The sequence below is a fragment of the Trachypithecus francoisi genome, unplaced genomic scaffold, assembly GCF_009764315.1.
Source record: "Trachypithecus francoisi isolate TF-2019V2 unplaced genomic scaffold, Tfra_2.0 Lachesis_group13, whole genome shotgun sequence".
Lineage (NCBI taxonomy): Eukaryota > Metazoa > Chordata > Mammalia > Primates > Cercopithecidae > Trachypithecus > Trachypithecus francoisi.
The window spans coordinates 11,009,467-11,032,842 of NW_022681458.1; the positions used below are offsets into that span (position 1 = coordinate 11,009,467).

Below are 23,376 nucleotides of genomic sequence, written 5' to 3' on the forward strand. Positions count from 1 at the left end.
AGTAATATTTTCTGATGTGAAAATTAAATGCAGATCAGATTTCAGTGTCCATAATGTTTTATTGGAATATAGTCATGTTCATTTGTTTGTATTAGTCTTACTTTCTGTGAATACTTTCCAGCTACAGTGCCAGAGTTGAGTAGTTGCAGTAGAGACCATATGCCTGTAAAAAGCCCAAAATAATTACTGTCTGGCCCTTGAGAGAAAACGTTTGCCTGCCAAACCCTGATCAACAATAACGGTTCTCAAAGTGTGATCTGTGGACTCTCGGTTCCTGAGAGAGACCCTTAAATGAGTTCTATAAGGTCAAAACTAATAATAGTTACTAAGATTTTTCCTTCTACTTCTTTGATGTTTGAACTGATGGTTCATAAGCTGTAATGGGTAAAACTGGTGGGATCTTAAGCATAAAAGAGTGGCACTGAATGGTACTAGCAGTCATTGTGTTTTTCACTGCTACATACTCCTAGTAAATATAATTCACTTTTTATCTAAGATGCCCTTACTGAACCAAAGTTAATTTAATTAGGTCTTTACTCTCAAGACATGTCTTTTTAATAATCTTTGGAACACAGTAAGGCCAATCTTTTCCATTTACAGTTGACTCTTGAACAACATGAGTTTGAACTGTGCTGGATCCACTTATTCATGGATTTAAAGAATAAATACAGTTAGCCTTCTGTATCCATGAGTTCTACATTAGCAACCAAATTCATATTGAAAATACAGTGTTTGGGCCGGGCACGGTGGCTCATGTCTATAATCATGAGGCCAAGGTGGGCAGATCGCCTGAGGTCAGGAGTTCAATACTACTAGCCTGGCCACCATGGTGAAACCCCAGCTCTACTAAAAATACAAAAAAATCAGCCACGCGTGGTGGCCGGTGCCTGTAATCCCAGCTGCTTGGGAGGCTGAGGCAAGAGAATCACTGGAACCCAGGAGGCAGAGGTTTCAGTAAGCTGAGACTGTGCCACCTGGTTTGGAAAATAAGGTCTTTTAAAATCAAAATTGTTTATATTAATGTATAATGAGTTAACTGGCAAATATTTAAAGTTTTTGTATTTCAGTTAACATTTTAAAATTATCAATAAATACAACCCACATAAACAAAAGTGCTTTGTGGTCCCTCAGTAGTTTTTAAGAGTATAAAATGATTCTAAATTCAAAATCCACTACTCTAATAAGAGTTGGTTTCTCTTCATAGATCAGAAGATAAAGTAGGTTTTGGTTATGGTTTTGGCTTTTTGTTGTTATCTTCAGTTTAGTGTAAGTTGTTTTTAGGGACATCCCAGATGTTTATTGGTATTGATGATAATTTTGATTATGCTGTATAAGATCCGTGTCCTTACAGTTGCCAACCCACATGGTTATAAGACCTCCATCTAGTCACATACATGTCAGTTCTTTCTCTTAGGGGGTTGTGCTGTTAGGCCATACTTGATATGAACTGTTTAATCCTTTTAAAGTCAAGTTAGAATCAGCGGAAGATTCATTTGTTTTCACTGTTTTTCTATCATTTTGTTTTTCCTTCTACATTATGTCAACACAGAAGTGATAAACCTACTCTCACTAGAATTGATATTATTTAGTTTAAAATTGTTAAATTATATTTCCCCCAACTTTTCTTCTGGTGTATTTTTGGATGGATTTTAATTATGGTAAAGGTAGGTAGGCAGCGATAGCTATGGAATGCAGTAGCCACAATCTAAAACAACTTCCATGGATTGCCATGTGCCCGTTTGAGAGGTATATGCCCCCAGGAATATCACTAATGGTCAATTGAAATTATTAGCTTTAGTTTTTATGAGAATTTCACATTCATTGACAGCTTCCAGACATATATCCCATTTCTACACATTTCAATACTTAATGATATAGGACTGGAAAAGTCCAATATGCAAAGAATAACTTGAAAAGGTGTAAGAAGTGAAGGGGCTTTAAAAGTAACATCATAAAAGATTGGTTGTGTTAATTTAATTAATTGTGGTTTCAAGTAGGAAAGTGTCCATGAGAAATGAAACACATTCATAGACTTAATTTTTTAAAATTAATTAATCATTTTTGAGATGAAGTCTGTGTCGCCCAGTCTGGAGTGCAGTGGCATCATCTCGGCTCACTGCAGCCTCTGCCTCTCGGGTTCAAGCAATTCTCCTGCCTCAGCCTCCTGCGTATCTGGGACTACAGGTGCACACCGCTGTGCCAGGCTAATTTTTGTATTTTTAATAGAGACGGGGTTTCGCCATGTTGGCCAGGTTGGTGTCGAACTCCTGACCTCAAGTGATCCACCTGCCTTGGCCTCCCAAAGTGCTTGGATTACAGGCATGAGCCACTGAACCCAGCCTGTAGACTTTATTTTGGAATGTATTGTTCAGCTTAATGACAACTTATTTCTCTGTGGTTGTTGAGTATTCACATTTTTCAATTGTTGGAGTAATGGAATTAAGTCTTAAAAGTAGAAACATTCTGATAGCCATCATCTATGCAGGAAATGAAAGAGGTTGTAAGGGTTTATAATTGTGTGTGTGTGTGTGTGTGTATTTTTACAGAATATTCTTTTCATTCCCTTTTTTGTTAGATACATTGTTGTGTTTGTTGTTTATTTCCTTGCCCTTTCACTGTTAATTGGATTCTGTTTATTCTGGTACGGATATTTGGAGGTGTATAACGTTTCCTTTGAAGTATGGGCATCATTGTTTAACAGGTTTTTATTATTGTAGGAAACCTTTGCTCACGATTTATATTTCCTTAAAACAGATCATGTTAAAGCTATCAGTTTATACTGGTCTTATGGATATTCTTTTTTGTTTTTTTGCTGTGAAACCAGTCAACTTTTCAATTAAGAAGACAGAAATATATAACTGTGAAAGCATGATAAGGCAGAGCAGATGCAACTAATTTAATTCTTCCTTCAGTGTATTAGCAGTGTGCCTTGACCCTGGTGTAGACCTGTTAGGATCCAAAGAAGATAAGCAACCAATTACATTGCGAGTCACACCTTATACCTAGTAATAATTTTCTTAAGTGTTTAAAGATAATAATTATTTTTTTCTCTAAAGGTTCTAAGGCCCAGCAGCTACTACAAGGATTGCAAGCCAGTGATGAAAGTCAACAGCTTCAGGCAGTTATTGAGATGTGTCAGTTGCTGGTCATGGGAAATGAGGAGACACTGGGAGGGTTTCCTGTCAAGAGTGTTGTTCCAGCTTTGGTAAGCATAGTGTTTTTCCCTCATTTTACCTCATTTGTCTGCAGAAATCTGCTGATTTTTTACTAAATGTATGATTATTGTGATTATTACTTTTTAAAACATGATAGAGTTAAGAGATGAGTATATGATTTGGTGCTTTTATTTCATGCTTATAGATAACTGTGAGCAATTGCTAACGAGTTAGCAAATTTTCTAAATCATTTTTTGATGAATAGTCACCCAATTCTTGATACTTAAATGACTGGTTTTAAATTGTTCGCCTCATCAGTAACCTTGACTCCTGCCATGTAAAATGTACGTGCTTTTTCTTTTAGCCTGGTGATCCATGGAGCAATGGGCCAGGGAAGCTCACTTTGGGTCGTGTTGGGGGGCCAGAAAGGTTTCATATTTAGTACGTGTCTACATGGGAATACTACTCAAGCCATATGGTATATATGTGGATCCTTTCAGTTTAAAAGCTTTTATGTTGGCCAGACACGGTGGCTCATGCCTGTAATCCCAGTACTTTGGGAGGCTGAGATAGGTCGATCATCTGAGGTCAGGAGTTCGAGACCAGGCTGGCCAACGTGGTGAAACCCCCTCTCTACTTAAAATAGAAAAAATTAGCTGGGCATGGTGGCAGGTGCCTGTAAATCCCAGCTACTCAGGAGGCTGAAGCAGGACAGTCACTTGAACCTGGAAGGCAGAGAATCGCTCTAATCTCTTGCAGTGAGCCAATATCGTGCCACTGTACTCCAGCCTGGGCAGCAGGAGTGAAACTCTGTCTCAGAAAAAGAAATAAAGACTTTAAAAAATCTTCTTAGTGCCTTTTCAACACAGTTATGGGTTGATATTTCGATATGAGAAATTTATTAACAGCTTGATTCCTTAAACTTTTAAATATGAAAACAATAGGAAGAAAAATTGCCATTATCAAATGTAGGCACCTTAGCACAATACAGTGTTTAAATAGTGGATTGATAATTTCTTTGTCCAAAGTTAAAGAAATTGGCTATAATGTAAGATTAAAATTTGAGTCTAAATCAAACACTACCAAAAGACAAACATAAACATGATGACATTTGTAGCATGTTTTATTTTGGAAATTACATTTAAATACCATGTAAATCTTTTTTGTATATGCAGTACAGCTGACAAAAAGATGAAGTTATGGTTGTTACATCATATTGCCCTATTTGATCAAATATGAAGATAGCTTGAGTTTTGGTGAGAGAGCTGAGTAAAGAAAAGCCTGTGAAATGCAAGGTGACGATTCTTATTCTGCTTGTTCTTATTTGGATGGCTCAGCTCTGGCAGAGTTTGATAAAGGATAGAACAGTTTCTTCACCTGCCACCCAGATGCAGATAATAAAAGCCAGTGTTCAAATTTTATCATTTCCATTCTAGTTAAAGTTGTACATGTTGCTTTCTGCATGTTTCATAATAGCAATATTATTAACCTTTCAACTTTCAGATTTTGCCTGTGTTAATGTCCATTCTCAGATTGCTGATTTGTTCAATAGCTGGCTTCTGTGACCCGAATCAAATTTTCATTTGTTTTATTATTATTGTTGTTTGTTCACAAAGAAGTAGCAACAAATAACTGGGCTTACCTTATACCATCTACAGTTAAATTTTTATTTTTATTAGTTAAATAAAAAAGCCATTAAGTCTAGGCAGAAATATTGACACATAATTCACTTTACTCAATGTGCTGGTTGTTAATTAGATTTGAGTACCTGATTGACTTGCACAAGGATGCTCTCACTATTAATAATGGCTGTTATTAATGAGTTCTCCAGATATATGTTTTATCACAGTTGAATATTATTTATGTATGTCTCTTCATCACAGTACAGTCATGTGACATAAATAGCCATTTTTGGTGAAAGGGAATGTGCCTATATCAGTCCTTCCCAGACACGGTATAACAAGGTTGTTTAATAATTGGGGAACTTAGTACTTTTTCTTTTAACATGACAACCCCTCTCAAGTTACACTAAGTGTTCTAAGTGACTAATATTAAGTGATTTGATAAACAGGATTTTGTTTTTTTAAGTCCTGAAATGGAGTGTGTGTATGTGTTATGGTGTTTGTGTGTAAGTGCTTTTAATCAAAAATAGTTCTTAGGACTTCTGGTATGTAGGTATACTTTACCCAGCACAATTCAGAGCTGAGAAGACATTCATATTGCGTGAGTATTGTGTTAGAATATCTGATGTTTGTTGTTGTTGTTATAAATTTAATTGAAGGGTACTTAATTCAGTGCATTTAAAAATTTCTGTTGAACCAGAAGACAGTGAATGACTGTCTTACCCCCAAGGAGAAAATTTCTTTGGTGATTCAGCTGCTTCGAGAGGATGGAGTGTGTATCCCCAGCAGTTTTGCATTCCTTCATTAGAAAAACATAGCTGAAATCTGCTTAAGATCTTTCCCACAAGAAACACTAAAATCGATATTTAAACTTATTCCCACGTATATGGAGTAATTATATTAATTTGATTTTAATTAGTGCATAGTTTCTGATGTGATCTATCTTGTGTTTAAATCCTGTATTACTGTGTATTTTAAAGCTGAGTTAAATGGTGCTTGTCTGTTTTAGAGAAGCTTGTTCACAAGAGTTATGGTCCTGAATCTTTGCTGACATTTGTTAATTCAACAAATGTCACTGCGTTGCTGATCCTGTTTATTTATGTATCTAGTATTTATTAACACTGGTAAGTCTTCAGGGATATATTAATAGGCTTCTGAAAGGGGTTAGAGCTACCAAAAGGATAGGTTGTAAGTAACAAGAAGGCTTTGTTTGTGACCTGTATCATGAGGTGATGGTTATCCAGCAGCACACTCAACTCGGAGTCACTGTGTGTGATGAACCATCCTGAGTGTAATCATTTCTGGTATATGCCTGCTAGGTTTTATCTTGACGTTATTTTTGTGTGGTAAAAGCTTGATGTTATTTTTGTGTGGTAAAAGCTACGAATAATACCATTTCAGCTGAAGTTCAAATAGAAGAGGAAGAAACACCTTTAGGATTTTCCCAAGGAATATACCTTCTAATACTTTGTTATCTTTTTAACAGATTACATTACTTCAGATGGAGCATAATTTTGATATTGTAAGTATATACTGTATTTTTTTAAATGGTGGATATTTAAGTTTTGAGTTTTTATTCATCGAAATCTCTTCTTTTCTAGATGAACCATGCTTGTCGAGCCTTAACATACATGATGGAAGCACTTCCTCGATCTTCTGCTGTTGTAGTAGATGCTATTCCTGTCTTTTTAGAAAAGGTGATCCTACTTTTACCGCATTTGTTCAAAAGCAGGCATAGGGAAATCAAGTTTCAAACTCTTGAATTTCAGCTTTCATTATCTAAATAAAGTATATTTTTTCGCCAAGAGTCCTGAAAAATGTTTTATGTCCAGCAGATCAATAGTTTGAAGTTGAAGATAAATCATTTGTAGAATCCCAGCCTAGTTTTGTAATTTTTAGTAATAATTCGCACATTAATATAAGAACTTTCAGAGAAGAACTTTAAAGTACTTGATTAAAAATAATCTGATTTCTAGAAAACATCCCAGTGAGGTTGATAGCTATTTATACCCTCATTATGTAGCTGAGAAAGTTGAATCTGGGGAATAGAAATTTTCATATGGTTAGTAGTAAACTGTGTTTTTGGTCTGTCTTACGGACCTTTTTGTTTGTTTAATGCGCAACAAAATTTGCTTTATCTCATAAATTTGCAATATGGTGTAAAGTTAAAATCTGATTTTAAAATTTTGTTATGTAAAACAACTCATCTATTTTAAATCTGAAGATTTAAAAGTTATGTAATTGGGTTTGGTTTATTATGTAAAACATTTTTCAGTATCTTAAAACCACAAACTGGTTAGAAGGAAACTGTTTTGGCCATACTTTATAGCTTAAGCTGCTAAGCGACTTACATCCTATGGTGGGTTACGTGTTTTGAGATAGTATACATTGATGTAAATTAGAGAAAATACTGTCTGTAGAAGATAAGTTATTAGAAAAGAACTTAAATGATAACCTTATGGTGACTATATGTTCCCAGCTGCAAGTTATTCAATGTATTGATGTGGCAGAGCAGGCCTTGACTGCCTTGGAGATGTTGTCACGGAGACACAGTAAAGCCATTCTACAGGCGGTAAGTGTTGTTACTGAAGGACTACATTTCACCTTATGTAGAATTTTTAAAATCCACATTTGTACAAGCTACTTGATTGCAGTTTTTGTAAGATACAAATGTTGTTTCCAAAGTAATGTGCTAGACTTTTTAAGAGTTAAATTATTTTTATTGCTGATAAAGGATTTTTCTTTACCTTAACAGTTTTCTATATTTTAGGGTGGTTTGGCAGACTGCTTGCTGTACTTAGAATTCTTCAGCATAAATGCCCAAAGAAATGCATTAGCAATTGCAGCCAATTGCTGCCAGAGTATCACACCAGATGAATTTCATTTTGTGGCAGATTCCCTCCCATTGCTAACCCAAAGGCTAACACATCAGGTAAAATATGCATCTATTTTATGTGCCATTAAGTGTTTTATTACTTATTTTTTTAATTTTATTTTTTATTTAATTTTATTTTTTTTGAGATAGAGTCTCGCTCTGTTACCCAGGCTAGAGTGCAGTGGCATGATCTCAGCTCACTGCCACCTCTGCCTGCTGGGTTCAAGTGATTCTCCTGCCTCAGCTTCCCGAGTGAGTCTGGGATTACAGGTGTGTGCCACCACGCCCTACTAATTTTTGTATTTTTAGTAGAGACGGGGTTTTGCTATGTTGGCCAGGCTGGTCTTGAACTCCTGACCTCAAGTGATCCACCTGCCTTAGCCTCACAAAGTGCTGGGATTACAAGCATGAACTATCCTGCCTAGCCACTTTTTAAAAATGACAATTTCAGTTAGTATTTTAAATCTTTCAACTGCATATATAATCAAAAATGTTCTGAGTAATATTTTTTATTTTTATCCAGTTATGTGCCATATTAGGTTATTTTATAAAATTTTGGTAGATTTACTCAAACGAACAGTAATTCATGTTTGATGACTTTAACAATTTTGACTTTAAGGGATGGATTTGTTATTTCAGCAAACATTGAGTATTTACTCTGTGATATGATCAGAAGTTCCTTTTGGAAAGATCACCCTTTCTTGAGAGGCACTGGAGGAGGCAGATGGGAACAGGAGGATATGGGTTAAGACCAGAAGAGAGACTAGACTGTGTCCCAAACAGAAATGAAAAATGTAGTTTGTGGCTGTCTGGGGTTGGAGAAGAGCAAAAGTGATTGTCTAGGTAGAAGAATCAATGGACCTGATGATACAGTGTGAAAAGCAGGTTTATGGGCCGGGGATGGTGAGGACAAATTGTGAGTGCAGCTTCAAGGCTATGGAGAAATGGATTTTTTTTTTTTTTTTTTTAAACTACAGAGAAATCTTTTAAAGCATTGTTTGTTATTGCTAAAGATATTTCTAGAAACCTGGCTTTAAAATTGCCATTACAAAGTATGGCTAAGACCTGTGGGACATTAGGTTCATAAAAATATTTTTAAACAATTTAGGAATTTTTTTTTTGTTCTGTTTTGTTTTGTTTTTGAGACAGTCTTACTTACTCTGTTGCCCAGGCTGGAGTGCAGTGGCGTGATCTCACTGCAGCCTCTGCCTCTTGGGTTCAAGCGATTCTCCTGCCTCAGCCTCCTGAATAGCTGGGATTACAGGTGCGTGCCATCACGCCCAGCTAATTTTTGTGTTTTTAGTAGAGACAGGGTTTCGCCATGTTGGCCAGGCTGGTCTCAAACTCCTGCGCTCAAGTGACCCACCTGTCTCAGCCTCCCAAAGTGCTGGGATTACAGGCGTAAGCCACCGCACCTGACCAAATAAGGGATTTATGTAAGATAAAATAGTATAGTAGTGATCATTGAATCACCCTAGAGTCTTTTGCTTCTACGATGATCAAGACAAAGTAGTGTTATTCATTTTTTTAAAATGTGTTTATGTGTTTATTTTTAAAAACATAGTTGGCTGGGGGCACAATGACTTGCACCTGTAGTCCCAGCATTTTGGGAGGCCGAGGAGGGTGGATCACCTGAGGTCAGGAGTTAGAGACCAGCATGACCAACCCGGTGAAACCCCATCTCTACTAAAAATAAAAGATTAGCCGGGCGTGGTGATGCATCCCAGCTACTTGGGAGGCTGAGGCAGGAGAATCGCTTGAACTTGGGAGGTGGAGGTTTGCAGTGAGCTGAGATCGTGCCATCGCACTCCAGCCTGGGTAACGAGTGAAACTCTGTCTCAAAATAATAATAATAAATAAAAACATAGTTGAGATAATCTTTTCTGTAGTCTAAAAGTGTATGCCCTGTTATGTGATAATCAGTTCCATATGATGTTCTTTAGAAATAAGACAAAAGATTTGGAGAAGTTAAATAGTCACTATTCCTAGCACTCTTTCTAGATTTATTGTACTGTCAGTGAAGGTTTAGGCTCTAGGCCTTTATAATATCTGAAATATTCTCATTTTTGTAGAAACAAGTCTAATTTTTACATATGAAAAGTCCACTTATAAGTTAGGAAAAATCAAGGTCTATCAAAACATCAGTCTAGCCAGTAAAACATTCTTTCCCTTCTTTTTATGACAATTATTTCAAATGTTTTGTCAATGATGCCACCCTGTTTTTATGACAAATATGGCAATTTGTTTTTGTAGTGTAACTTTTTCATAGTGAATTACTTGTTTTTAATAGTGAATATTGCAAGTCTATGCCCTATTTGTAACATTGTCAAGAAACAATGTCTGGTTCTCACACCTTTCCTTTTTCTAACTTTTTAGTGTGTACCGACTGAAACATTTCTACTTGTAATGCTTTTAAAGGAAAGTAGGATATTTATATATTCGTTTAGTATAAGATTTGTTTAGGTATTGAGATTGCATAAACATAATAGTTCTTCCTTTTCTGTGTATTTGCTTTTATCTAGTAGAGGCCTTTATACAGGAGAGAGGTTGGTTTGTTTCCTCTTTGTTTTGAAATTGTGGTGTTACTGACTACCTTGCTTAGGCCCATTTGCATTTTCAAAGCCATTGTTTACTAATTGAGCTTGCCTTGAAGAATCTGGGATTAGGAAGAAGATGAAATAGTGATATATGACAGTGAAAATGCTTTATGCTAATAAATTTTATTTTCCTTTATTAAAAACTAGGATAAAAAGTCAGTAGAAAGCACTTGCCTTTGTTTTGCACGCCTAGTGGACAACTTCCAGCATGAGGAGGTAAGTGTTTAGTCTTTGGTAGTATTTTTATGAGGTTGTTGAATTGCTGAATCTTGATGTAATAATTCCTTTATTCTTGTGTTTGTGAAGAATTTACTCCAGCAGGTTGCTTCCAAAGATCTGCTTACAAATGTTCAACAGCTGTTGGTAGTGACTCCACCCATTTTAAGTTCTGGGATGTTTATAATGGTGGTTCGCATGTTTTCTCTGATGTGTTCCAACTGTCCAACTTTAGCTGTTCAACTTATGAAACAAAGTAAGTGCAATTTTACTGTTCTACTTTAAGCAGGAAAAGTTTGTTCTTCATTAATATGTAAAGTCAACATAAGCCGAGCAAATAGAAGAGATTACTAATATCATAGGCGCTGGATAGTAAAGAAAAGTGTTAATATGTAATAAATTTGTGTTGGGACGGTATGTTAATGTTTCTAACATACTCCTTTTAAAGTATAAATTAAATGTTTGCCCTTGGTGTTTCTAGGGCTAACAATACAAAGTCATTAATTTCTATGCAATGTTTGCCATGTAACCATCCTTGATTAGGAGAATTCTGAGTTTTATGTTAACCAATAACCAGCTGTCTCAGCTTATATAGGTTGCTTTTTCTGCCCATGTTAGATTTTCTAGCAGTTTTTCTGATTCCAGAGTGCCTTCTTCCCTCAGAAAGTAGGAATGTATTTATAATGATGAATACCTCTGATGTTTGCTAATTTGTTATTTCTAAACCTTTTCAAATGTAGACCTTTCAAATTTAGAAAGGTATTTCTAAACCTTTACACAGTGTATGGGAAATAAAATTGTATTGCACTGCTCTTGTAGTTGACCATTCCTCTCTCAATCCTTAGACTTAACAATTTGATGTCAGAGAATCATGGGGCACCAAACAACATCTATACATTATAATTTTGTTTTTTCTTTTTAACTTTTTGTAGAAACAAGGTCTCACTGTATTGCCTAGGGTGTTCTTGAAGTCCTGGGCTCAAGCCTTCCTCCCGCCTTGGCCTCCCAAAGTACTAGGATTATAGGCATGAGCCATCACACCTGGATGTTACGATTGGTTCTAGTAGAGTATTGATCACTTTTGTATAGAATACCTTTAATTGTGCATAATTTCATAGCCATAATTCTAATCTCTATGGATGTTACCCTGGGAGTCAGTGATGATATTAACTGATAAAATCATCTTTGGTCCCACTCTGTCTGAGTGGTCCCATACTGTCTGAGACAGTATATTTAGCAGTATAATATTTTCGTTTTAGGGAAGCTCAGTTTTATATTTAGTTGCTCTTCTTGTGAATTAACACATTGGCACATAACTTTGTAGAAAAATAATGTTGTTGAGGTGGCTAGTTGGAAAGATTCTCCATAAAGCATAGAGTCTTTTCCAAACTTGGTGTTCCAGACAACCCTATTTTGAGTGGTCTTGAAGAAAGTGCTCTTTTCCTAAATACGATTGGGAAAGGTTCAACTCTTCTTGAGTATCCACAATTCATTTTACTTACTAAAGTCCCTAGGAGTTCTTTGAACATTGTTTATCCCAACATTTCCTGAATCATTGAGAGAGATTATTTCTTGTTAATGTACATTTTGTTATAGCACATCCCTAAATACTATTTTGGAAAATTGCTGCCTGCCTTTTGTTTAACTTTTTTTTTTTCTTTTAGTATATTTTCACCTCTTTTGCATGCTCCAGGCAGTTTACCACATGTTTGTCATATGGAGATCACCATAGTTGCTTACTGTAATAACCCTGTAAAAGGAAATGTGGACCTCTTCTATTTGTCTCTTTTGTTGTCATCCCTTGACTTCTAAAAAAATAAAATCCTCATAATGCAGCATACCATGTATTCAAACTTCTCTATGAAGTTGCAAAACCGCAATTTAAAAAAAATCTTAACCACTAATTGTGAAATTCTGTGTGGCAGACAATTTGTCTATGTATATTTTGCATATGTATAATATTTACAGGAACACACACACAATCAGCAAAGACCCCGCTGTGTCTTTAGGTTTCAGCTTTCCTTAGGTTTAGACTGACTAAACTGTAGAGAGTGAGAGTTCCTTCCACTCACGGTGTCAGCACGTCTGAGTGGTTATCATTGCAGAGTCCTCCAGAAATTGATGTCTTCTGGCAATGGAAACTTACAGTAGAGAATGCCTGCCTGATCCTTGTATCAAGTTTGCATGTAATCAGTGTCACTTAGGTAGCGGTTTTCCTGATCACAATACAATAAGATTCAGATACTTTTAATTGTTACATTTTATACTATAGGCCACACATTTTCAGTGTATTTGAATTGAACACAAATACATGAATATATTTGATTTGTGGTATGTTGAATGCATTTTTGTGCAAAATACTGTGCTTCTCAAGGAAAGAAATAAAGGGTTCCTGAAGTCTTAGGGTTAAGAAGGAATTGTGATGAGGCACCCAGCTAGGTTTGGACTAAAGAATGAAGTCTCCAGAAAGAGATTGTTAAAATCTGCACGAAGGCCGGGCGCGGTGGCTCAAGCCTGTAATCCCAGCACTTTGGGAGGCCGAGACGGGTGGATCACGAGGTCAGGAGATCGAGACCATCCTGGCTAACACGGTGAAACCCCGTCTCTACTAAAAAAATACAAAAAATTAGCCGGGCGAGATGGCGGGCGCCTGTAGTCCCAGCTACTCGGGAGGCTGAGGCAGGAGAATGGCGTGAACCCGGGAGGCGGAGCTTGCAGTGAGCCGAGATCGCGCCACTGCACTCCAGCCTGGGTGACAGAGCGAGACTCCGTCTCAAAAAAAAAAAAAAAAAAAAAATCTGCACGAATTTCTTTTTAGTTCTTTATTACAGCACTTTTGCATTTTTTACATTAATTTCTGCATTATGTTGCTTTATAAGAAAATAATTCTGATTATTTTCCCCCCTTGGGTAATATTTGCCCTTGCATGAGGTACTATAACTAGTTTAATAGGCTTTTGTTTTTTGTTGTTGGTTTTTACAGACATTGCAGAAACGCTTCACTTTCTCCTGTGTGGTGCCTCCAATGGAAGTTGTCAGGAACAGATTGATCTTGTTCCACGAAGTCCTCAAGAACTGTATGAACTGACATCTCTGATTTGGTAAAGATTGGGCTAAATATCACTTTGGGAGGCCGAGGCGGGTGAATCACAAGGTCAGGAGTTCGAGATCAGCCTGGCCAACATGATGAAAACCCATCTCTAATAAAAATACAAAAACTTAGCTGGGCGTAGTGGTGAGCACCTGTAATCCCAGCTGCTTGGGAGGCCAAGGTAGGAGAATTGCTTGAACGTGGGAGGCAGAGGTTGCAGTGAACCGAGATCATGCTACCGCCCTCCAGCCTGGGCGACAGAGTGAGACTTTGTCTCCAAAAAAAAAGATGGGGCTAACTATAACTTGTAGTTTGTGGGAGATGATTTTTCTTTATAGACCTAACGTTTACTAATATTTCATAAAGTTACTAAAATTATTGTACTTTTTGTTTTCAGTGAACTTATGCCATGTTTACCAAAAGAAGGCATTTTTGCAGTTGATACCATGTTGAAGAAGGGAAATGCACAGAACACAGATGGTGCGATATGGCAGTGGCGTGACGATCGGGGCCTCTGGCATCCATATAACAGGATTGACAGCCGGATCATTGAGGTAGTAGTTTCATCGTACCGTTTAAATATGTCTATTTTGTTGGAGAGTGGGTGTAGGGATGGAATGGGGAGGTGGATATGTGTACTTGAATGTGCTTGATTTTGAATTAACTCAAGATTCTCTCATTTTGTCTCCTGAGAACAAGGTCCTCATTTCTGTTCAGGTCAGAAAACATCATGTTCTAGTCCTGCTTCTGCTGCTAACTACCTGATTGACTTGGAGCAAGTAATTTAAGTTTGTTGTTCCATAGTTTCCTCATTTCTGAAAGGAAACATTGGAAGACTTAGGCTGTAGGTTCTAAAACGTGTCTATCTTCTATCAGAAAGCAATGTCCCATGAGCAAAGATTTACATACAAATAGTTCCCTCTCAATATTTTTTAAGAGCAAAAACGTGGAAACAAATGAAATAGCTAGTTCTGGGTAAATAATTAAGTAAATTGTGATACACATAGGCTTGTATGTTATCCAGATATTATTGGGACAAATTTTAATGATAAAATCAAATATGAATGGAAGACACAATATACAGTATTATGTGCATCTTTTTGGAATTCAGCAAAATAAGTGAAAATATGAATAATACAAAGGGGAGGAATATACCAAAATGTTGACAGTGATTTTGTGTGACAGTTTTATGTGATTTTTATTTTTACTTCCTTATATATTGTTTGCACTGAAATATTTTTTAAAACAAAATTAGCATAATATTTGCTCCAGCTTAGGAGGTGTTGGTCACTGTGTTATTTGTGATGCCATGCATAATTTACTATTTTCAATACATGAGACACCTGTAAGAATTTATGTCTTTTCTAATTTCAACCTTTGATTTTTGAATTTTTTTTAGAACATCACACATTTTGAATAGACAGTCTTCTTTAAAGGTGCCTTCTAGTTCGTTTCTAAAAATGAATTTTAGAAAAATGTTTAAACCAATGACTTACATCATAAAATCAAGAGTTTTAAAAATAAATCCAGTTTCAGAGCCAACTTTTATGAGAAAATTGACTTTGACTGGTGTTTTGTGCAGCATTATATATAAGCAATGTATAAGCAGGCCAATCCTGCTAATAGCGGTCCTGGTCTCTAACTCTAAGTCATCTTCTTTTTAGCATTTTCCTGATCACCTTCACTATTAGCTTCCTGATCACCTTCACTATTAGCTTACTCTCTCATATGTACTGAGAATCTTGTCTTCCATTCAGCCTAGGAGTTCCATAGATTGGATTCTGTAATGAGAATATTTTGTCACTTCTGTAGTCTCTTTAAAATCAAACTTGTGCTCATTGAACTGTCTCAAATATGTTCTGTATACCACACGCAACCTTGGCAGTGAATCTGTTTCAGTTGTGTCCCTTTCAATCTTTAAGTTGTCTTTGTTTCATGAGGACAATTTTATAGGATCATTTTGTTTAAGGGAGGATTTTGGTAGGTTGCTAAGAATTCATCGTGTAAATAACGTTTTTAATCTAAGAATACCAAGATTTATGGATAACTGATTTTTTTTATAAACAATGTCTCAAAAGCATTCTTAATACAAATGGTGTCTTCTTTGTGTCAGTGATGCTACATAGGTGGATCTTTCATCAAGATTTTACCTGCATTTTGTTTAAGGGTCCCTGATAAGGCTTGAGGCATGTAACCTGTGTCTAATTAAAAATGATTCGGTGAATGAATGAGTTTTGTCATATCTACACTATTAAATTTTCCATCTTCTGTTAACTTCACCATCTAAGGCCTGATGAAATAAATATGTAAGATAGCATATTTGGAGGGTCCCCACTGTGTCTTAAGGTAATAGATTTCTCAGTGTTTATATTCAAAGTTTCTCTCTCTTTGCTCTCAGGCAGCCCATCAGGTCGGTGAGGATGAGATAAGCTTGTCCACTCTGGGACGAGTTTATACTATTGATTTTAATTCTATGCAGCAAATCAATGAGGACACGGGAACAGCACGTGCCATTCAGAGAAAACCTAACCCCTTAGCCAATAGTAACACTAGTAAGTACATTCTGAGTTAAAATAGCACTATACTATTGTGCAATATTTTGTGTTTGCATAATAAATAATAATTGGTTCATTAAGTATCTTTTTAAGCTTAAGACAATTGCATAACAATAATTTGGTTTTGGATTTCTTAAATCATGTGCAGTAATGGATGAGTGAGCCAGTATTAACTGGTATCTTTTCCACAGTTTGTCTACTTACCTGATGTCCTGAGACTCGAGTTAGAATTCGCTCATGCAGATTTTTATCTGATCCTGTTACTACTGTTATACCTTTAGGTCCATTGACTAGTTCTTTCCAACCTTGTATTTTATACCTTCCTGCCAAAATTATCTGAACTAATTAAGGACAGATAATCGTGATTAAAAAACAAAACAAAACCAGGTTTCTGACATTTATCTCTCCCCTCGGGGATTTAGTTCATTGCTTTTGCAGCTGTGGTTTAGAGAATAGTGGTCCACAAATGTGTGTGTTTTTTTTTTTTTTTTTTTTTTGGGAAAAGGGCAAGATAGTGCTGGGCGTGGTGGCTCACGCCTGTAATCCCAGCACTTTGGGAGGCCGAGGTGGGTGGATCACAAGGTCAGGAGACTGAGACCATCCTGGCTAACACGGTGAAACCCCATCTCTACTAAAAATACAAAAAATTAGCCGAATATGGTGGCGGGTGCCTGTAGTCCCAGCTACTTGGGAGGCTGAGGCAGAGGAATGGTGTGAACCCGGGAGGCGGAGCTTGCAGTGAGCCGAGATCCCGCCACTGCACTCCATCCTGGGCAACAGAGCGAGACTCCGTCTCAATACATTAATTAAATAAGAAAAAGAAAAGGGCCAGATAGCAAATAATGTGTTGCAGGTTATATAGTCTATACTCACCACCACTGCCATTGTAGCCTTCAAGTAACCATATACAATATGTAAACAAATGTACATGGCTGCGTTCTAATAAAATTATATTTACAAAAACTGGTGGTAGACTGGATTCGGCTTACAGACCGTACTTTGTCAACCCCTCGTGTATAACTTACTGTTTATCAGTTATCTTTTCCTTACACTTTATGTCACTAAGCAAAGTGGCAGAATGACCTTTTTTATCCATTTTACAAAGCTTTTAGTGAAATACCGTGTATTTCTAGAACTCTTGTTTCTTACCACTGGTTTAGTTGGTTAGGACTGGATTTCCCTATTGTTTCATTGAATATATATTAGTAAAATAAAGAGGTACAGTGTGGTGATGAATTGTTACTTTCAGCTGGTCCAAATGGATCACTGGTTTTCTAGACAGCTGAATTTTGTCTGTCTTAATGTTGCCTTTAGCATCTTTGTAAATCCTAGTTGATCATATCAAAGAAGTTCATGTGTTTTTTTTTTTTTTTTTTTTTTTTTTTTTTTCGAGGCGGAGTCTCGCTCTGTCGCCCGGACTGGAGTGCAGTGGCCGGATCTCAGCTCACTGCAAGCTCCGCCTCCCGGGTTTACGCCATTCTCCTGCCTCAGCCTCCCGAGTAGCTGGGACTACAGGCGCCGGCCGCCTCGCCCGGCTAGTTTTTGTATTTTTAGTAGAGACGGGGTTTCACCGTGTTCGCCAGGATGGTCTCGATCTCCTGACCTCGTGATCCGCCCGTCTCAGCCTCCCAAAGTGCTGGGATTACAGGCTTGAGCCACCGCGCCCGGCGTTCATGTGTTTTATAATGAAAAAGTTTTCATAGCATTTCAAGAATTACATTGACTTGAGTATTTTATATTGTTTATTGTGTTTCTAAAGTCTGTCACTTCAGGATTGCATTTTTTTTTTTTTTTTTTTTTTTAAATATAATAGGTGGATATTCAGAGTCAAAGAAGGATGATGCTCGAGCACAGCTTATGAAAGAGGATCCAGAACTGGCTAAGTCTTTTATTAAGACATTATTTGGTGTTCTTTATGAAGTGTATAGTTCCTCAGCAGGACCTGCGGTCAGACATAAGTGCCTTAGAGCAATTCTTAGGATAATTTATTTTGCGGATGCTGAACTTCTGAAGGATGTTCTGAAAAATCATGCTGTTTCAAGGTGTGTTAATGAAAATAGTAGAAACATTTTACAAATTCAAATCTCTGCAAGTAATTTCAGAAACCTCTAAAGTAATAATAGAAAAAATATGCACAAAAGTTTGTTTGGAGTATCTTGAGCTCTTTTTTGTCTAATGTCTATTCATATTCACATACAGCTTTTATAAAATATAAAAGTTGAGCATTTAAGAAAAATATTTATGTTAATAGAATGGTTTCACTATGAAAATGCTTTGCTCTCAATTTAAAGTAGTATGGCCAAAAATAATCATCAAATTCAGGCGGAGTTTTATATACAGATGCTTTCTTTTTTTAGTCACATTGCTTCCATGCTGTCAAGCCAAGACCTGAAGATAGTAGTGGGAGCACTTCAGATGGCAGAAATCTTAATGCAGAAGTTACCTGATATTTTTAGTGTTTACTTCAGAAGAGAAGGTAATGTCATATAAATTAATAGTCATTTAGTCTAGATAGTACTTCAATAGAAATAAAGTTTTAATCTGTTGAACAAAAACTGATAGCTTTTCAATTTAAAAATGACATTTAAAGCTCTGTTAGCTTACAGCTCGGAGTGCATAGAATGTGTCTTTTATGCTGAGCGTGGTGGCTCACGCCTATAATCCCAGCACTTTGGGAGGCCCAGGCAGGTGGATCACTTGATGTCAGGGGTTGGATACCAGCCTGGCCAACATGGTGAAACCCCGTCTTTACTAAAAATACAAAAATTAGCCAGGTGTGGTGGTGCACGCCTGGACTGATGTCAGCTCCTTGCCTCAAGCAATCCTACTGCCTCATCATGGGATTACAGTTTGTTTTTAATAAGAGTCTGATAGAATGGTAGAAGCCGTAGACTCTTCCCCAGAAAACTGTGAATGTGTGCTCATTCACTCACATTAAATTTATCCACATATTTACATATAGTTTATACTAGCTGATAATCAGACACACACATTGGTATACATTTTGATAGTTCTTAGTCACGCTCCTTCATACATACTCTCCTATGACTCCAGGACAGATAGGAACCCCTGCCTCACAAGTTAATGTTTAGCTCTCTTTACACACCTTCAAGGATGTGATAGTTCCCACCCTTCATAGCTGTTTTCTTTTTTTTGGTGACAGTGTTAATGTGATCTTGTCTTTTTGTAGCACTGGAAGTTAACTGATAATTCTAGGTCTTTTTCATCCCTTCTGGCTATCACACCACAGGGTGTGCACTGTATTTCTGTAATTGATTATTGTTTTTATAATAAGTATTTTGAACTCTTTGAGTAGGACTTTATGACCCTATTAAGTTTTATATAATCTGGTTTTGAAGATTAGAAGACATTCAATATAAGTATTTTTCTTTAACCTTTAGTTTTTATACTTTTTTCTGATTGAAGTCAAGTTGAAAACTCTGGCTCCTAATTTCTTTTACCTATTTGCCAGTTATGTTTTAGTCTTTTTGTGTATTATGTCAGTGTTGGTATTTAGGGATTTTGTAGTGGTGGGGAGAAGGTTCTGTTCCTGATTACAACTGACTCCCTTTCATCTCTGTTATTATGAAGGTGTAATGCATCAAGTAAAACACTTAGCAGAATCCGAGTCTTTGTTGACAAGTCCACCAAAGGCATGTACGAATGGATCAGGATCCTTGGGATCCACAACTTCAGTCAGCAGTGGGACGGCCACAGCTGCCACTCATGCTGCAGCTGATTTGGGATCACCCAGCTTGCAGCACAGCAGAGATGATTCTTTAGATCTCAGCCCTCAAGGGTAAGTAAGAATTGTGTTGTGTTTTTTATTTCTTTGCTGTTAGTGCTTTTTTTGGTACCTAAGAATCATACAGGGAGTAAAATGGTAACATTAGCATATCTATATATATATATTGTATTTTTCCATCTGTGTTTTGTTAATGAGAATGGGAAGAAAAGATGTACTGGAAACCTGTATTGGGCTGTGTTTAGGAACTGTAAGAGATTAGTTTTATTCCCATTGACATACAAGGAAACTAAAGTTCAGAGACATTTGTGACTTGCACAGTGTTACAACACTTATGTTACTTGTAGGATCTAATGTTGTGGGATTTGAATTCTGGTTTCTGATTTCATAATCTTGGGACTTTTTTGTGCTGCTGCGTACATACGACCTTAGAGACATCCAGATATTGATACAGTTAAAATTACTGAAAATTAGAAGTCTTAGAATTAAGGCCAAAAAATACTGCTTTCAGGTTTATCTTTAATTGGCAACTGGGAGTAAATGCTTTGCTAATTTTTAATAAGGGAAAATGGGAGTTCTTAAATTTTCTACTCCGATTTATTTATCAGCTTTTAATCTTCGTTATACCATGCTACTAAGAATGTTTCCAGACTTTCCATTGGTTTCTGTTTTGTTGTGTTAGAAACAAATCACAGTCTAAAAGTGTTTTTATTTTCTTCTATTAGAAGTTTAATATTACTAGATGAGTGGTACATGATGAACCAAAATCAGTTCTGAAATTGAGAATGTATTCACTGCAGTACTCCTTTTGGCTTCTTTTAAGCTGAAAAGTAGATGATGCTAAAATATAGTAATAATAAGTGGAGTCCAAACATTTAGTCTTATAATCTACAGGGTAGCATTGTCCTGTGCAGGCAGCCAACTCAGGTAGGAGAGAGGATGAGGGGAATTGGTGCCACCTGGTGGCAGTTTTCTAGTCTAGCTTAAATATGAATGTTGGCAGTTTCAAGACTTGTGGCAGACTGAACTTCTGGCACAGTGGGTATTATTTTAGGAAACTGCTGAGTTTAACTGGTACCCATGTTATTTGACCAGTCTGAGGAGATTGGACTTGGAGAGTTCTGGGGACTCTTGTACTTCCCTGATTCTACAAGGAAGTACAAGAGTACTACAAGCTTTTGGCTGCCATTTTCCTTTCCAGCCTTGCTCTCTCCTTTACTTCCTTCCCAGCCCCATTCCTACCCACTAGCTGCTGCAGTAACATGTTATTGCAGGGTTTTACTATAATGTAGGCATGGTGCCTGAGACATCATAGATACTCAGTAAATTACAGGGGATGATACAGTTCAGACAATTGCAATATTTCTTTCCCTTTAAAATTTTTTTACTTTCTCCCTGAGACATGGCACGGGGTCTTGCTCTGTTTCTCAGGCTAACCTGGAACTCCTGGGCTCAAATGAGCCTCCCCACCTTGGCCTCCGAAGTAACTGGGACTATAGGCATGTGCTAGCATGCCCAGCTCAAATGCAGTGTTTCCGAGCCATTTTAATTTAAGGAGTTGGAATTGATTATAGAGTCTAACAGTTGATTATGCCAAGGAAAGAGAAAATAACTTTTTTCTTAAAATATTTTTACACGGTTTTAAATAGTTTTAAGTGGTTCCATATTACAGCATGGTTGCAAATGAAAAATTCATATTTTTTAAAATGGAAATTAATTACATTTTTCATCCTTTGAAAGTTTATTTTTCCTGATTGTCAAGCATATTCGAGCACATTATTAAGTATATTCCATAGAAATGTCAGGTGTTGGAAATGTTCCAGGTTTTTTCTTTTTTTTTTTTTCAGATTTTTCCAGTTTTATTTGGGCCACAGACCAGCTAAACCATATTTTTCAGTCTTTTCATCTTATTTAGCTTTGTTAATCTAAAAATTTATTGCGGTTACAAACTATTTCTAGTGTCGTTAGAACAGGCTACAGGTGTTCAAATGATTCTAATTCAGAATAAATTACTCGCACTACTCACTAGATTTGTATATAGGTTTTAAAAACCATACTAAAATGTTTGTAAACACATTTATTTAGTATGTTATTGCCATTGTCACACTGTGAAATTACTTTCAGTAGTATATTAGAGGCAGAGGGGTATTTTGACAACATGAACACTAAGTGTCACGTATATGTTACTCGTGGCCATTTTGGTTAGGGGAAAAGGTATGGTATGCAGATTTAACATTCTTTTTCAGGTTGGTGATTACCCATTTATTTTCATTCTGCTCCTTTGTGTTGCATATTTGTTTTATGTACTTACATACTACCATTTAAAGTTGAACAACATAGAAAATTGATCAGTCGTCTTATTTGGCTCTATGTTTCATAGTTGAATATAAACAGCTAGTTATTTTCTGAATAATCATTTCCTGTGTCTGCACACCTCTAGAACATGACTGGCACAGAATTGGCATTAAATAATCACTAAACAAGAACATACCTTGTTATGACAGTATTTTATAACTCACTGTTTCTGCCATTTTAGCTTGCTTTTTCGGTGAGTAAAGATATAAAACAGTGGTAATTACTAAACTTATCTCCTATTTTCGCATGTGATAGTCGATTAAGTGATGTTCTAAAGAGAAAACGACTGCCAAAACGAGGGCCAAGAAGGCCAAAGTACTCACCTCCAAGAGATGATGACAAAGTAGACAATCAAGGTAACCCCTTTGATGAAACTATGGGGAGGTAAAGGGGAGGCTGGTAGCAGGTGCAGAAATGTTTACTTCATTAAAACTGCCAGCAGCTCTTGAAGTATGCGTAAGTTTCCTGAGGACTAAGTGTTCTTAGTTCTTTTAGTTTATTAATCTGTTAAGACTGTGAATCTTAAAAATCAGTTGTTTTTCATGACTTAAACTAAAATGACTTAACTGTAGTTCTTTTTTCTTTTCATAGCTAAAAGCCCCACCACTACTCAGTCACCTAAATCTTCTTTCCTGGCAAGCTTGAATCCAAAAACATGGGGAAGGTTAAGTGCACAGTCCAATAGCAACAACATTGAGCCAGCACGGACTGCAGGAGGTAGTGGCCTTGCCAGGGCTGCCTCAAAGGATACCATCTCCAATAATAGGTGAAGGGGGGGAATTTTATGTTGCTTCTATTCCCATATTAGAAAAACTTAACGTTATTTCAGCCAGTACATTTATTGTATGGAGATGATACATAGACATAACACTTTAATTTGTTCTTAGAAGCATAGTTCAAGAATTAGGTAGGTTCTCAGTTTATGAACCCTGCATCTGGCTTTGTACTAAGTTCTAGTCATGTGCTTTGAAACTCCTTCCAGCATACCTAACTGAAAGTCTCATATGTTCAAAACCAAGTTGTGTTCCTTGGGGAACCTCTTTCTCAGTTTTGTTCCAGACAAGGAAAAGCTGACATTTTCTGTCCACACTCTTCACATCATTTATGATAAAATCTCTACCCATTACAATGGAACTTAAAGATTTTAGGGGAGAGCCTTTTTTTTT

The 23,376-nt window shown here is 36.7% G+C and overlaps 1 protein-coding gene across 25 annotated transcripts in view; it reads left to right on the forward strand.

Moving 5' to 3' along the window:
• The window catches only part of TRIP12 (thyroid hormone receptor interactor 12), a 155,556-nt gene that overhangs the window by 100,664 nt on the left and 31,516 nt on the right, over positions 1–23,376 (forward strand). For 10 of the 25 annotated variants that reach the window (XM_033229932.1, XM_033229937.1, XM_033229943.1 and 7 more), the window contains 15 exons: positions 3,057–3,205; positions 6,264–6,299; positions 6,379–6,474; positions 7,257–7,349; positions 7,548–7,709; positions 10,397–10,465; positions 10,556–10,721; positions 13,448–13,565; positions 13,953–14,109; positions 15,954–16,107; positions 17,924–18,152; positions 18,468–18,586; positions 19,702–19,909; positions 22,466–22,566; positions 22,802–22,976. In XM_033229932.1, coding sequence (XP_033085823.1) covers positions 3,057–3,205; positions 6,264–6,299; positions 6,379–6,474; positions 7,257–7,349; positions 7,548–7,709; positions 10,397–10,465; positions 10,556–10,721; positions 13,448–13,565; positions 13,953–14,109; positions 15,954–16,107; positions 17,924–18,152; positions 18,468–18,586; positions 19,702–19,909; positions 22,466–22,566; positions 22,802–22,976 — 2,032 coding nt within the window. Of the gene's footprint in view, positions 1–3,056; positions 3,206–6,263; positions 6,300–6,378; positions 6,475–7,256; positions 7,350–7,547; positions 7,710–10,396; positions 10,466–10,555; positions 10,722–13,447; positions 13,566–13,952; positions 14,113–15,953; positions 16,108–17,923; positions 18,153–18,467; positions 18,587–19,701; positions 19,910–22,465; positions 22,567–22,801; positions 22,977–23,376 lie in introns of all 25 variants that reach the window. The other 15 variants (XR_004441540.1, XM_033229946.1, XM_033229942.1 and 12 more) reach the window with 4 other exon arrangements.